General features: G+C 46.4%; 6 protein-coding genes across 6 annotated transcripts in view; 5 read left to right on the top strand and 1 right to left on the bottom strand.

The window, feature by feature from the left end:
• Window positions 1–234: 234 nt before the first annotated feature.
• On the top strand, window positions 235–3,810 carry H257_14480 (asparagine synthase (glutamine-hydrolyzing)). The gene is made up of 10 exons (XM_009842302.1): window positions 235–344; window positions 398–818; window positions 861–1,004; window positions 1,067–1,196; window positions 1,509–1,678; window positions 2,037–2,228; window positions 2,769–2,897; window positions 2,961–3,059; window positions 3,124–3,275; window positions 3,561–3,810. Exons 1-10 carry the CDS (start codon window positions 265–267, stop codon window positions 3,730–3,732), a joined length of 1,689 nt encoding a protein of 562 aa, XP_009840604.1. The 5' UTR covers window positions 235–264; the 3' UTR covers window positions 3,733–3,810.
• Window positions 3,811–4,427: 617 nt separating this feature from the next.
• Window positions 4,428–9,253, top strand: H257_14479 (hypothetical protein). The gene is made up of 15 exons (XM_009842301.1): window positions 4,428–4,686; window positions 4,745–5,323; window positions 5,408–5,506; window positions 5,810–5,887; window positions 5,939–6,120; window positions 6,175–6,226; window positions 6,365–6,481; window positions 6,982–7,257; window positions 7,313–7,441; window positions 7,690–7,767; window positions 7,824–8,034; window positions 8,214–8,281; window positions 8,357–8,647; window positions 8,763–8,900; window positions 8,973–9,253. Exons 1-15 carry the CDS (start codon window positions 4,456–4,458, stop codon window positions 9,096–9,098), a joined length of 2,655 nt encoding a protein of 884 aa, XP_009840603.1. The 5' UTR covers window positions 4,428–4,455; the 3' UTR covers window positions 9,099–9,253.
• Window positions 9,254–9,492: 239 nt separating this feature from the next.
• On the top strand, window positions 9,493–9,991 carry H257_14478 (hypothetical protein; the record flags this gene model as incomplete). The annotated part of the gene is made up of 1 exon (XM_009842300.1): window positions 9,493–9,991. The coding sequence occupies one exon, from the start codon at window positions 9,493–9,495 to the stop codon at window positions 9,940–9,942; it is 450 nt and encodes a 149-aa protein (XP_009840602.1). The 3' UTR covers window positions 9,943–9,991.
• Window positions 9,992–11,681: 1,690 nt separating this feature from the next.
• Window positions 11,682–12,261, top strand: H257_14477 (hypothetical protein). The gene has a single exon (XM_009842299.1). The coding sequence runs from the start codon at window positions 11,794–11,796 to the stop codon at window positions 12,193–12,195; it is 402 nt and encodes a 133-aa protein (XP_009840601.1). The 5' UTR covers window positions 11,682–11,793; the 3' UTR covers window positions 12,196–12,261.
• Window positions 12,262–12,758: 497 nt separating this feature from the next.
• On the bottom strand, window positions 12,759–13,760 carry H257_14476 (hypothetical protein; the record flags this gene model as incomplete). The annotated part of the gene is made up of 4 exons (XM_009842298.1): window positions 12,759–12,951; window positions 13,029–13,126; window positions 13,175–13,249; window positions 13,686–13,760. The coding sequence occupies 4 exons, from the start codon at window positions 13,758–13,760 to the stop codon at window positions 12,759–12,761; spliced, it is 441 nt and encodes a 146-aa protein (XP_009840600.1).
• Window positions 13,761–14,248: 488 nt separating this feature from the next.
• Window positions 14,249–16,140, top strand: part of H257_14475 (hypothetical protein) — a gene marked incomplete at both ends in the record, with an annotated part of 3,354 nt that continues 1,462 nt past the window's right edge. The window contains 4 exons of the mRNA XM_009842297.1: window positions 14,249–14,662; window positions 14,724–14,944; window positions 15,625–15,851; window positions 15,912–16,088. Of these exons, the coding sequence (XP_009840599.1) occupies window positions 14,249–14,662; window positions 14,724–14,944; window positions 15,625–15,851; window positions 15,912–16,088 (1,039 nt within the window). The remainder of the gene's footprint in view (window positions 14,663–14,723; window positions 14,945–15,624; window positions 15,852–15,911; window positions 16,089–16,140) is intronic.

Here is a 16,140-nt window from a genome sequence, read left to right as displayed (position 1 = left end):
ATCCTGTCGAAGTTCACTTGGAAATTGTATGTGAATCAAAGAATCAAAACATTCGGAAAAGTATCGATAGTCCGAAACACTGACATTTTGTATATGATGCAGTTAAGTAAACTTGAAAGGTGTCAAGTCACTTGTAGTTTGTATGAATTGGAAACTTTATTGAATGGATGCATTGACGCGGGGCGCCGAAGCGCCCCGATGTCGACTACCATGGAGATCAAGATCGCATTTTGGATTTTCCCTGACCATTAGAAGACAGACACCATGTGCGGCATCGTAGCGATCTATGCGTCCATGCTGAACAACGACGACCTGCGTAAAGCTATCTTGGATGCAGGAAAGAAGTACGTGGCATGCGGCTTCGTCTAGGACGACGGCGCTCACTATCTCGATGTAGGATCCGACACCGCGGGCCGGACTGGAACGGCGTGCGCATCCTGCCCAAGGGCATCGCCATCGAACACGAACGATTGGCGATCATCGACCCTGAATCCGGCGCGCAGCCGCTCGTGAGCAACGACGGCACGATCACGTTGGCCGTGAACGGCGAAGTGTACAACTACAAGGAACTCATGGCGACGTTGCAGACGCCGTACACGTTCAAGACCAAGTCTGACTGTGAAGTGATTATCCCGCTGTACAAGCAGCATGGCACGGCGTTTCTGCGTCACCTCCGCGGCATGTTTTCGTTCGTCCTGTACGATTCCGCCAAGGACGTGTTGATCGCTGCCCGCGACCACATGGGGATCACGCCGCTGTACTATGGGTACGGCGCCGACGGCAGCGTCTGGTTTGCGTCCGAAATGAAAGCTTTGGAGGTACGCGACATAGCGATGATGATGACAATGACGAATGCATAGCATGGCTGCGTTCGCTTTGACTTGTTTCCGCCCGGACATGTCTTTACGAGCACGACAGGAGAGTTCACACGATGGTACACCCCTGGATGGATGGAACCAGGACACATTGGCACGGTGCCGCTCAACCTAGCGACGTTGCGCGAGGTACTAATCCTTCCATCTTCGTTTCCTGGCCTTGAAGCACGATATGATGGGGATGTTCCCAGGCCTTTGAGACCGCCGTGACGAAACGCATGATGTCCGATGTGCCGTGGGGTGTGTTGCTATCGGGGGGGTTGGACTCGTCCCTCGTCGCGTCGATCGCCAGCCGCCACCAAAAGAAGTTGTTTGCCGCAGGTACTTCTCCCTTCCAACATGGCCAGACATGTGATCCTGTTGTTATATATCCCTCAAGAATCGTCTGTTTTGTCCAATTTTTCGTCAAAACAACGCCAATTGGATCCCTAAATTGGCGTTTTTTTTCACCAAATGTTGTAATTTTTCAACTGTTCGGTTCAAAAAAAAAAAAGAAAACTGAACAACGCCCGAACGAATGCGGATCTATATATATATATATATATATATATATATATATATATATTTGCACAAAAATGCTTGCATGAATTAATATAAGCCTTGGTTAACTACCGTGTTGCTGCGTTGTTCTAGGCGCCGATACGGAGTGGAGTCCGCGATTGCATTCATTTACGATTGGTTTGGACAACTCGCCCGACTTGGCGGCGGCGAAGGAAGTCGCGAAGTCCCTCGGCACGATCCATCACTCGTACACGTACACGATCCAAGAAGGCATCGATGCTGTGTCGGACGTCATTTATCATGTACGATATAGATGAATAATCATCTATTTCATTGAATACCCACATGTGTCTATTTCATTTAATATCCTCGTCTATTTCATTTATCAGCGATATCCACGGGTTCATGATATAACTCTAGTGTGAGTCGTAGTATGATCCTGTCCTCAAAAGTGGACATTGTTTATATCTATATATATATATATATATATGTATGACAACGCACAAAAGCGTATATATAAACAATGTCCTCAAAAGTGGACATTGTTTCTTCATACATGTATATATATATATATACGTCAATGCTCAATGGGGAGGGGGAATTTGGTCGGAATTATATAATAAATATAGTAATATGTACGAATTCTAATGAAAATATTAGCTGGAAACGTACGACGTGACGACGATTCGTGCATCGACACCCATGTTTCTCATGAGTCGCAAGATCAAAGCCATGGGCATCAAGATGGTGCTGTCGGGCGAAGGCGCGGACGAAGTATTTGGGGGGTACCTCTACTTTCACAAGGCCCCCCACGCCCAAGCATTGCACGATGAAACTGTGAACAAACTCAAGGTATATATGTATATATATATATATACTCATTGAATGGTATGAGGCTTGCCCTTCTTGGATATATATATATAATATATTATAATATTGATCTCGACGTGTTTTGTTTAACGCGCCAATGGGATACTATTGTAGTGTGGGTGTTTGTATATATATATAAATATATATATATATACAAGCATATATATATAAATATATATATATATACAAGCATATATATATAAATATATATATGCTTGAGTTTATTGATTGTATTTGTTTGTGACAAATTGTGTTTTGACATTGTGTATTGACCAGGTACTACAAGATATAAAAATATGATTGTGTTGTCCACTATATTGTATAATACTTTTCGAAGCAATATATTGTCGGAAATGGACATCACTGAGTGTATATATATATATATATAGAGAGAGAGAGAGACCATGGGATACTATTGTCTTGTGGGTTTTTCGAGTAGTTTTCATTTGATATTGAGTGTTGTCCATATAATAATATAATTATATATTGTCTGAAAGGGACATTTCTGAATTATATTTCTAGGGATTGCATCAATTCGACTGCCTTCGCGCCAACAAATCCACGAGCGCGTGGGGCGTGGAAGCGCGCGTGCCGTTTTTGGACGCCGACTTTCTCGACGTGGCCATGAACTTGGATTCGACCGAGAAAATGGTACGAAATATTACAATATTTAAATATTTTTTTCTATCAATTTGGTCATAAACAAACTTGTAGTGCAACCGCGAAAGTGGCCGCATGGAAAAGTACGTTCTTCGCAAAGCGTTTGACACGCCCGAGCATCCGTACTTGCCCAACAACATTTTGTGGCGCCAGGTACTGTGAAATTTGTTCAATGTTTATGTGAAATATATATATATATATTTAATAATTCCAATAGAAAGAGCAATTTTCCGACGGCGTGGGCTACGGGTGGATCGACGCGCTGAAAGATTGGGCGGACCGCGAGATTTCCGACCGGCAAATGAAGCACGCTGAGCTGTTGTTTCCGTACAATACGCCCCAGACGAAAGAAGCATACTTGTACCGCAGGTTGGCAATTGTTATATATATATATATTGTGCTTTCGAGTGAAATTTCATTGTGTTGTGGTTTCTCGTTGGAATTTCAATCGATTTGATTGGCTACTTCAGAAGAGCTCAAAATTATTAACCAATCAAAACCTTCTCAATGAAATTCAACCAATCAGATCGATTGTGGATCGGTTTGGTCGGCGCGATTCGATTGCACCCCGTCCCCAAATTTGTATCAAATCGACAATATGATATTTGTAATTTTTGAACACATATTGATGAACATATGGGTATTTTTTGGTAGCATTTTCTCCAAGCATTTTGAAAAGGAAGTGGCGGCGCAGACTGTTCCGGGGGGACCGAGCATTGCATGCAGCACGGCAGCCGCGATCGAATGGGATGCATCATTTAAGAACGCCGCCGATCCATCTGGGCGCGCCATTGCCGGCGTCCATGTCGACGCGTATGACCAGTAGATGACAGATACCCTCGAGGATGTAAACGTTCAAGTAGAGCCTTTTGATAATCAATTCAATCTACAGTGAAGTCCGACATGTTTTCATATCGAAAATGTATGGAGATCGAATTGATCCAATTTTACTATATTATTATTGGTGGGATTCGCACTTGATTGGTTATAATTGTGGGATTTACAAGACCTCCAATCGCAATACTTCCCTGAATTATGTACTTAAGCTCAGCTTACAAGCCGGGGTATGACAATTGAGATGTGTGAAATCAAACACATCCCATCTTGAAAGCAACCCTAACCCCACACACATTTATATAGGTTTCGAACCCATTTGATCTAATTTAAACTTGTACAAAGTATACGTCCTATACATCCATGTGGTTTTGCCCAATACGGAGGGCCGAATCAAACGTGTTTGGATTGGCAGAAATTCCTCGAAACGTGATTTGATTGGCTTTGGCGGTTCTTGACTGCATGCTCATAAGACATTCAATTCTGCTGAGGGCTGCTCCAGTTTCAAATCGATTTGGCAACATTCCTATGTCTGCCCAATGCATGCATATCGGCACTGTCGTCACGCAGGTGGTACCGTGTGCATAGTTGATTGCATACCGTTCGTTACATTGAAATTACAACTTTATTCATAACTATATGGGGCAAATGTCGTTTCGGCGTGAAACCGACATCCAGAATGTATGTGCCCGTTACGGACACTAGTTGTCCAAGAATGGCCGACGACGGCGACGTCGAGTGGGAAGAATGCGCCGATGAGTTTGGCCGGAGTTTTTTCATGCACAAAACCACAGGGGAAACGACGTGGGAGCTACCACCGTCCAGCGACAAGACCGTCGACGAGAGTGGCGAGTCGGTTGCGCCGCCAAGTGGGGCTGGCTCTGTGGAGGTTTCCATCGATGCCCAAGAATTGCCACCTCCAGACAAAACCACACAGACGCTCGAGGTTGTTCAATCACACATCCAATCAACTAGGTTGGTCTGACAGGTATTTTTATATATAGAGAAGAACCCACAGCTTTGTGCTCGATGCCTCGACCGTGTCGAGACTCGACAGGATTCGGTCGCAGCTGCTCCTCTTGGACGACGAGATGGTGAAGAGGATGACGGCGGCGAATGGTGATGGTGGCGAGGAGGACGAGGAGTGGATCCACTCATTTGATCCTGTCCTCAGACGAGCGTACTATTACGAATGCCACCACGGATCCATCACGACCCACCCCCCCCGTGTCTTTCGCGACGAGGACCCGCTGTTCACGGTGCTGCTGGTCATTCAATGCGCATTTCGATGTGCCCTCGCTCGAATGCGAGTGAGAAGGACCCGACAACATGGCGGCACAGACGGAATTTCCACGTCGGAAGAAGGGGGTGTCGTGGAACCAGAGGTGGCGGAGGGGGACGTTCAAGATGCGGCGGTAGATGGCGAGGCTGGCGATGACGAGCCAGTGGCGGCAGAGGGGCCGCTACTACAAGAAAACGACGAGCCTCGAGCCTTGCAACCGCCCCCGCAGCAACCAACTCGATTGACAGCTTCGACGCCCGTCGTTTCTCGACTTGTTGAGACCAAGAAGCCCGTGACAAAGGTATGTGTACAATGTACGAATACCAGCAGGTGAATATATGTATGTCAGTTGTCAAGTGAGAGAAACACATGTGCTGACGTGTAGGAAGTCGAAGCCCAGCGCGAAGCGGACGAACGGCGGGGGATGCTGCTGGTTGAAAAGAAACAGTGTTCCAAAAGCGATCGGTTTTGGGGTATCGATCAGGTACGTGATGAGTGCGCATATAGTATATATAGGGATATTGCATACATTCCGAAATAGGATTCACACAAAAAATAAAGAAACATCCAAATGGATACAACACATCCAGCAATGCTGCAGATACAGTATATATATATATATATTCTTGCGAAGTACAACTCGACATTCACACAAAATAATCAAACCACATCCAAATGGATACAACACATCCAGCATTGCTGCATACATGCATATATATGGATACAGATCATTCCGAAATACGTCCAATGGATACAGCTCATTTCGATATATATATATATATGCTAGACCACGCGCGAGATTCAGCGGCAGGGGGTCGAGGAGCAGTCGATGCGGGATGCGGAGGACCTTCGTCGGAACTTGCATGTACAGTATTGCATACACATGTACGATGAATCATACAGCCTTTGGGTACAGGAAGCTGCTAGAAAACGCGAAGAAATCCAACGCCGAGCGATGGAAGAGCTGGAGCGGCGCCGGCGGAGCGAAGACAGCGCGCTGGAGAGCCGCGAACGGTCCGCCATGCAATTGCAAGAGTTGCTTCAATGCAAAACCGATACGTTTTGGGGGGTTCAAAAGCAAGAAAACGACGAAACGTGGTACGATTGTAATACTTAGTATTGTGTTGTATCTATTGCGAACTACGGATGTAGGTGCCAGCAGCACATGGTGTTGGAAGACAATGCATCTCGACAATACATGCAGGTAGGTGATGCTGACATATAGTTTTTGCCGTCGATCATACACTTTCTAGCGCTTGGATGGATGAAAGTTCCCTATAATATATATATATATATATATATATATATATTGGATGTGTTGGGATGAATACAAATATTATAGGACGTATGCGCGTCGCAATTGCATGCGACGTGGGCTGCCGAAGCCGCCCGGGCCGTGAAAGAAGCCAACTTGCACCGCATTCAACAGGAAACTCGAGATCGAAAGAACTATCTTCGCGTACGATGTCTGTATATATCTAGGTCAAACACTTTCATAACACTATTAAGCGTTCGTTCATAGTTCCTATCTTGCTTTGATTTTATACTCGACTGTTTTCTGTTCTTGCTTCTAGCATTTTATGCACCTAACCCCCAAGATATATTTATTTCCAGCTCCATTGAATTTGGTCATGGCAACGTCGACTGTTGCAATGAATGACATATTATGTGTTCTACTCAAAATGTCCTTCCTCCCGCGGTTGGTTGAATGAACCGCCGAACAATCGCAGGACCTTTGAATTTGCATATAAAACAAAATTGAAGAGGTATGTTTGTGACTGCAATACTGAATCGTTTTAGCCAATCAAATTGCAACCTTCATTCTGTGTAGCCAATCATACTCGATTGCTCGATTAGTAGTTGCTGGCGATTTCATCAATCTCCCAAAATATAGGCAAATTGACTGAAAAGTACAATATTACTATAGAATAATTGCTAACTTGTGTGATTTTGTCATAGCTGTTTCGACGTGCGACAACCTCTGAAGATATCTTGTTATATCAGTGGCCCACTACGCAAACAACCTACCAAGACGATGTGATGGCCACAACGACCACTGTCCCTCTGACCACTCAACGCCCCCCCCCGTCATCAAACGATCTGAAACCAAACTCTGGAACTACCAGCATTAGAACCAGCCCTTCATCGGTCCAGTACATGCTGGATGTAGTACTGGACCCCCATCGCCGCGCCAACCCTAAACACATTTTCCACACAGCCAGCAGTGCCCACACGGTAGAGCTGTGACGTGGCACGCCCCTGTTCGTGTAACGAACGAATGAGGAGTTAGGTCGGTCGAAACGGCAAACTCGACGTGAGCCAGCCCGAGTCGATGTATCATTTAGACAAACCGCGCGTGGACCACGTGTCGTTGGCGGCCCAGCTTATTCATCAGCCCAGTCGTCGTGCGCCTTTAAGGGTACTTTTGATCGGTTTCAACCTATACCTTTAAGGATACTTTTGATCGGTTTCGACCTATACCTTTAAGGATAACTTTGATCGGTTTAAAGTTATATGTACTGTACTGTACATCAACCGAAACCATGTACCGCCTGCTTCGACCATCCATCACACCGAGATTTCAAGCACACTGTGTGATACAACATGTGCCTTGATATATATATATATATATATGGATGGTGCAACTGATATATGACATAACGTTAGTCACCGGTGGCATCGCCAGTCGTGAGAGATCCCAACGCTCGCGCCAGTGCCAATGGCCTTGCGTTCACCGTACGCCACGTATGTACACCTGTTTTGAGTACGGTGGTCAAAACACTTCACTGTCACATTTGCAGCCGACAACAGTGCTTCATGGAACCAAAGGAAAGGTCAAATATGGCAGCCTCAAACCGCTACACAAGCACGGACCCGTCCAGCGCCATCCCGCAGCGACCACCAGCAGCAGCCCCGACCAAGGAACCCGCGACGAGGACGACGACGACCGAGCCCACGCAGCCGACGCCCCGTCAGCTCAAGAGGACGACCCGCGCTTTCATGATGAACAGCGTACGGAGTATACTTGTGTATTTGAGTGTGTTGTGGTTCAGAAACTATTTTTAATACGTCTTGTGTGGTGTATGCTATCGGTACTGTAGTACTAGTATGCCTTGACACAGATGCATGGAATACGTTATATATATATATATATATGCATCTGGCAAACTGATATGTTTACTCTATGGAAGGCATCCTCGCTCAGTTGTTTGACCTCATCGACACGGACCGCGGCGGCACCCTGGACAAGAATGAAATGGTAACAACGTGACGATCGATCTTGAGCGTGTTTTGTCATCACTTTCGGCTAATATGGCGACGCGTGGTTTGGCAGCTGTGGGCATTGACAAAAGACGCGTATGTGCGCAGCGTCGCCATGACGTCCGTGGTGCTCAAGCACGCGCTCAAGAAGCGCAGCGTCGACGGAGTGTTTGCTGACATGGACAAGGACAACACCAACAGCATCTCATGGGCGGCCTTTCGCGACTACGGACGGCGCATGTTTGCCGCCATCATGGCCGATCGAAAGGACGGAGGTCAAAGCAAAGATGACATCATCCGACAGAAAAATGAAGCGTATGCTGCGCGCAAGGCGATACTAGAGCAAGAAGCGGCCATTGCCAAGGTAACGTTCCTGTCGACGTACAACGTCATATGCATATTGAAGAAGTGCATGCGGTTTCGAATGAAAAGTGGATGACAGATTGAGGTCGTTCGATGTTGACTTTGCATGGATGTAGATTGTGTTTGCGCTTGTGGACACGGACCACAGTGGCAAGATCGACCAGCACGAGATGATGCATGCCCTCGACAACAACGACCGTGTCCGCGAGTTTGTCGGACGATCCAGAGGGCTGCGCCCGTTGCTCGAGAATGAGGTGCGTGGATGATATGGCGGCATGGATGCACCCTGCGTCGGCATTCATGCTTCTCATGGCTTCGTTTCATAGGCGTTTGGGAAAGCATTTGTGGGAATGGCGACGGACGAGGCTGATGGCATGAGTTTGGACGAGTTCCTTGCATTCTGCACGGAGATCGCGTCTGTTGCCATGCTGAACGACCTCGCCGCGCCATAGCATGTCCATTCCACACACCGCCATCGACCACACTTCCGTCTTTCGGTCGCTGGTCGACATTTCACAGTCGCGAAATGTTATAAACAGCGTCGACGTCCAAAACTTACTTGATTTTTGTATTCAGAAGGGACAAATATGTAAGGTGTTATATTGCATACTTCTGTTATATTCTGTAAAGTACTTCAAGTATTATAGAGGGAACTACCGCATCGAGAAGGTATAAACAAAACTTAAGCTGCATCAAGCATTGATTTTGTTTTAACCGCCTTGAAGCTATTGCGAACAGTACTACGTCGTGCTTATTTCGATATTTTAGTCCTTGTTAAATATACTTTAAAGTATGACATACTCAAGTAAAGCTTAATTTAGCATTAATTTTACTTTAACCACCATCATGCCTGTGAAGATCGGATTGATCCTACTGTACCATCCACACATTGAAATCAAGAGTGGACTCACGCTCGGTGCCATCGTTTGCACACCCTCCATCGCACGTGTACTCTTGACAAGTTGGTCATTCCATGCACGTTGTCTCTTCAATGACGCCATTGCTTTTCCACAACAACGACACATGCAGCATCAAGCACAGCCAACACCATGCCAAGAAGGCTGCGCGATTCGATACAGCGACAACTCTGACGTCGGCTGGAGCTCCTGCGTGGTGCCGAGCGACCAAGTGCCCGGCGTGGGCTTGATGGGGCCTCCCGTCGCCCGATCGAAGGCGGCCGAAGGGGTTGGCTGCGTCATGAAGTACGCTGTCCAGAACCGCCTCTTGCTGCTCAAGCGGCAAGGCTTGAACCAAGTACAAGGATCCCGACGCATCAGTGTGATGGAGATGGTCTAACCGCCGACCAGTCGATTTGCCAAGTACTTGGCCAAAAGAAGACTACTGTACATAGCACCACATCACAGACATACGCGTCTATCGACGGTCCGAGCGCCAAACGGTCGTGCTATGAAACGCCCACCAAGATCGTCCTTGCAAACTATATATTATTCCCAGCATGCTTGATGAAATACAGTACTCTATCAAATTAGTATTCCGCCGCCAGCCAGCTAGCCACTGTGATACAGTATGTTTGGTTGTGCAGCTCTAGTTTTGTGAAGTTTGAATAATCGTGAGTTAATTAATATACCAGCTAATTAATATACCAGCTGCAGTCGCGGCTACTTCAAATGCAATATCGATGAGGTAGAATTGTTAGGGCATCCACATCTGTGCGATTGTATAATCAGACTCTAAACTGCCGTGTTACAGTTGCTGTATTGTAATTTTCGTCAACCCCAGCGGTAAACGGTAAAAAATTCGCATAACTATGAACTCAGAGGTATGAGTTTGCTTTGGACGACGGCGATGACGTGGAATTCACTCGTGAGATCCTTGACCACCTTCCCGCCCTAGTGTCAATAGTTGACCGCCATTCCAGCCTGCCCCTGGATAGTCAGGCTGAAGATGCTCGACTGTGTAGGGACTGACTATTTCGGTCTCACAGTCAATTTACAGAATGGGGAGCAAAGCTCACCCGCGCTTTAGTTGGACAAGGTCGCTATACTTTAGGTATATGGACTCTTCATGGACGGACGATGCGGTTGAGAACGACAACTGTTCTAATGTGTTGATTGATGGAAGGAAAATCGGTCATTCACATCATAGGAAATTTGTGGTCACTGCTCAGCGAAGGTTGTGCTTTGTTTGGGTGCCGATGCACTCGACGAGTTTAGTGAAGTTGTGAGCCACGAGCGCGTTTGAAGGATCAATTTGCTCAAAGGTAGTGATTGTTGGCTTTCCGTACATGACACCGATGATTGGACAAAATCATCCATTGACAACATGTTATTGGCTCATTTGTTGTCAAAACTGTACATCTGTCCGATTTGAAGTCTCGCGGTAAAATTATACAGTTTTCTGTATTTTACAGTCGCCCACCCGGTGGGGTTGTCAAAACTGTAAATAATCCGGATAGAACTGTAAAATAGCAGTTATAGTCGCACCTGTGGGGGTGCTCATTTGCCACGCAGTCTACATACGCTGTCCAGCTCTTAGGACAAAGGGAAGTGACATGTTTATGGAATTGACTGTATCGTTTGGAAGGAATGTGCTAATATGCACCCAGTGATATATAATAATACTTCCTGCAGTATTGATGCTCGCTGGATCTTCATATTATAGTTAGCGTGGCATCGATACCACTTAATTTATTCAAAAGCAGAAATCGTCGATTGATTGCGTAGGTTGTTGGCCAACATTACTGTATGTTGGTTTTACCATGATTAAACCAACATTCCCCATACCGGTATAATGACACTTTCTGTTTTACTGTCAACTTGGCCATCGACACCAAAATATACTATCCTCCCTTTCTATGAATAGTTTCACAGTCTCAGTGTAGGTTTTCACTCAAGAGTACTTGAGTAAAAACCTACACTCAAAAGAGGATGCATGTATTATACGTATTAATAGTTGAGATTTATCCATGGGACTCCATGAAATCACGCTGTTATCCGTACATGATCCGAATAAATCTCATAGTTCCGCAGTTATGTGACAACGTGCCACGATGCATGATTGGTGGAAAACAATCACTCAGTAGTACTTCGAAGTAGTATTTACTGTTAGTTAACATAACAATCGTTGCATGTGCATTTGGTTGCGCGATTGTGTAGCCATGACGGCCTTTTCTCGCTTTAGTTCCAAATGTTCGCGGGCATGGGTCAATCTCGACAGCTGAATGCGCTGCAATTCCACGGATTCGTGGGCCAATTGTGTCGAATCTTCGCCCGAGCGCTGGAGGAGGTAGAGGCGGTCGCTGCGGGAATACATCATCACACGTCCAGGGCCGTTGATTCGGACTCTCTTTGTGATGGTTTCAATGGGCGACCCAGCCAAGCCGACACCGGGCACGCTATCGCTTGGGACGGACCCAGCTCCTATCCCGACGCGGAATGTAAATTCAGTGACCACGGAGAACTCGACGCTCTTGGCAAAGGATCGTTTGCGCTTGAGGCAGCTACGAGCACGGAAAGTGTCTATGTGTGGTGCTGGCATTATAGGTATGACCACGCCGAATTCCAAGTGACGTACGAAGATGGAGGATAACAACCTGTGAGCCAGAGGGCAACAACAGCCAGCATCGAGGACGAGATCGCAGAATATGTTCGTGATGTGACTGTTCTATGGCAGTTACAGTCCCGTTCAAAACAAAATGCTTTTTTATATATTGGGCGGTGGTATGTGAAATGGTACTAATGTTAGTATGTACTACCAAAAGACAAATGGGTAATATAATATAAATAAGATAAAAGCTGCTTGGATTATGTATCGTTTGATGCACGAGTCTGGAGGAATGTCACCCGACGAGATTTGCCATGATGAATGGGACATGGAACGAGGTAGAGGTATGGTCTTGGAAGTGTTCGACATGTGTATGGGAGATGCATGCCACCACGTGATGGGTAGACAAGAGGCGTGACAACTTTACCAACTGGCCTTATGTAGTAGTATATCTTACAAAACTGGGCGTCAAGGATGACTTCCCGGAGGCTGTCGTCTGACATCCATAGTTCCACTTCACACCTGGCGGCTAAGGATACTGTACACTGCCTGTACTACTGTACCTCGCTTCATATAGGCTAGACAACGACGTTCCTGGATATACAAGTTTAAGCTTGGGAGCTCGTGCGACATGACGACTCCCGCAGCTCTGTGCCAGTTGCCAAATACAATGCCATCCTGGTGAAGCAAGGAGGTTCCCGTTCGACATCGATGCGTGCATGTGAAGGGATGTCTTCGCTTTGGATGACTTCACGTCTTTCTGGCACAACATGTGCGGTCCCAGTCCCTAGCCGAAGCCACCTGCCAACGACCTTGCCACAGTATGGCGTCAAACGTCAGCCGTAGTATGTACCAACTTTTCGAGCAAGGGCTCTCACTTGAACAGGTGCCTAAACGAAAACAACGTCGAGGTCTTCGCGTTATGTTCATCTCGGACGCGCTTCACGACATCATGCCACCCATTCCAGACGGCGATCTATTGATGCATGGCCGCGATTTCCAAACACTAGATAGAACCACCGACGATGTACATTCCCTTCTCTGACGTTAGCACCCATGACACATATGCTGCCTTGTCCTCTGGCGCATTAATGTACTCCTAGGGACAGACATTACTGGAAACCCCGACACTACATTTGGCAGATCAAGCCAGCGTTTCACTTGTTTGGTAGTGTCACTATTTAATACTAGCACTTGTTGTCTATGTCATGAAGGATACAGCTTTGACGACGGGGTTGACGCACAGTTTGTGAACGGCTTGATCTGTCGACTACAAAGACACGACCAACCCCGTTGTGGTGTTCTATCTGCCGCCGCGCATAGCATCTGCTAGAGGTGGCCACGACGCCAGTGAATAAGTATCATTCGAGATAGCCCACCAGCAGCAACTTACTTTCCCGTACGAACCATCCAAATATACCTGATCTTGAGGTGGCCATAGCAGATTAATTATGTGCCTGTATGTGGTTAAGCTTATGCACCATCATCGTCGTGTTAGCTTTGGTGGCTCATTGCCCCGTTAGTTTATAGCTTACTGGCGTCGTCCACGTAACATTGAGCAGCATGTGCTTGACCAACGTCGAGAGGGGCAGGGGAAAGCGACGCCGCATCCAAAGGAATGGACAGGTTGTTTCACGATGGAGTTGAAGCGGAGCCGCACTGCGTGATTGGTTTGCTGCTTGTTGGAATCACCAAGCGAACCGACAGGACCACAGTGCAGCATTTACCATCGCCCTGACGTTGTCACCAAGAACGCAAGGGTGACATGATAAGATGCCAACCAAATCACTTACAGACATGCCTCATCATGTTGTGATCTCGAACCCGATCCTCCATCGGCACTCGTGTACCGCGGCAAGTCATACTGTAATGGTGCGAGCGGGAGTTTCAGGGAAGTTATCCGGATCCCAGTTCAAACAACGCGTTAAAGTATTACTGTACTGTAAACCAGCCATATTCATGAGGGATTCATTAATTGAAATATGTGCAATTAATTACCTCACGCAATTAATGTGGCTTAAACGATTTATATAAAAGGATGACAATCGATATAACGTAAAACGTCTAAAGAAGTTGAACTCGGATAACAATTCTGGCGATGACAACTGCAGTCGCTACCACTGCTCGGCCGCCGATGGACTTCGACAAGTACAACGCCTTTCTGGAGGAAGGAAAGTCCCGATATGAGATCGATGCTTGCTTGCGACAAGATGCATTGTCCCCAGATGACATCACATCTTTTTGGCAACATGTGGGGGCAAGAGCCTTGGACAATGCCGCCGCGCATGCCCCTGCCGACGATATCGCGGCCGTGTGGCGGCGGATTCAGCCGTATCAGTACTTCCAGCGCGGTTTTTCCCTTCCTCAAGTCCCTGCACGGAAGGAACCTGGTGATCTCCGTGTCGTGTTCATCTCGGACACGCACTCGCTCCACGACGACCTCCCGCCGATTCCCCATGGCGACGTGCTGGTGCATGGCGGCGACTTCACCGACACCGGGGACCGCGACGAAGTACGCTACGTCCTCTCCCTTCTGCTTGATCATCATCGCGTGTACGTCGTGTGCGTCGTAGGTGTTGGCGTTCAATGCGTTCCTGGGGACGTTACCCCATCGGTACAAGATTGTCATCGGTGGCAACCACGAGTGTACATTTGACAAAGCGTACTACAAGACCCACTGGAAGCGGTATGGCCATCCCGTCGAATACGACTCCGACGACGTCAGATCGTTGCTCACGAACGCGCTGTACCTGGAAGACTCCCTCGTGACCGTCGAAGGATACCGCATCTACGGGTATGCTCCATTTTCGATCATTCTAATATATCTATTTATGTCCTACAATATGTTGGATAATTCACAAGTATGCTCTATTTTTCGATTATCCTAATATCTATTGATTTCTTGCAATATATTGGATAATTCAGGATTGTCCCCATTTGAGCCAAAACCTCGGACTTTGAGAAATCCGGCGATCGATTGTTTGTATAGACGTTTGTATGGAACACGTGTTGCCCGTCACACTAATTTCAGTTCCACACTAATAAAATGCGTAACCCGTGATTCGGATATTATTGGCCACTTGATTTGTATATTCTCGGTTTTGATTGGTCGATCCTGTTCTTACTCCAATTTCGAATCATCGAATTGAACATATATATTGTCAATTCGATGATAAACTTGTATGTTTGGTTTCTATATACTGTATATATATATATAAATACATGTTGGTTTCTATATACTGTATTTATACATATATATATATATGTTTTCTATATACTGTATTTATATATATATAAAAATACAGTATATAGAAACCAACATACAAGTTTTCGACATATTCTTTGCTCGTGTATCGTTCACATGTGTATCCACAGTCTGCATAATTGCGTACATTAGCACTCATATCTATTTGCTTGTATTCACATTGAACCTATTCCTACACACACATCCCGTTATAAAACTCCTATCACTAGATCTCCGTGGCAACCTGCATTTTGCGACTGGGCATTCAATCTCCCTCGAGGAAGTGCCAAATTAAAAGAAAAATGGGCGGCCATTCCGTCGGATGTGGACGTGCTGGTCACTCATTCTCCTCCGATGGGTCGCGGCGATGACGTGGGGCTCCACAGAGTCGGCGATGTGCATCTACTCCACCAAGTGCAGGGCCGGATCAAGCCAGCGTTTCACTTGTTTGGCCATGGTAGTAGTGTCACTATTTGTATTTTAGTGCCTTTTTAGTAACCTTGTATTGCTATTGTAGTGCACGAAGGGTATGGCACTAGCTTTGACGGCACGACCATCTTTGTGAACGGATCCAACTGCACAGACGAGTACAAAGCCATTAACCCCGTGATTGTGTTTGATCTGCCGCCGCGGATGGCGTCTGTCGTGGACGACTCAACGCATTACCACACGAAAATGGCCCTCCAGCTGCAACGTACGAGAAGCAATGTATTTTTTGAAGTGTGGTATATATATATATATATATA

Source organism: Aphanomyces astaci (assembly GCF_000520075.1).
Source record: "Aphanomyces astaci strain APO3 unplaced genomic scaffold supercont1.58, whole genome shotgun sequence".
Lineage (NCBI taxonomy): Eukaryota > Oomycota > Saprolegniomycetes > Saprolegniales > Verrucalvaceae > Aphanomyces > Aphanomyces astaci.
Note: the sequence above shows the minus strand (reverse complement) of the source record. Positions and strands in the feature narration are given on the sequence as shown.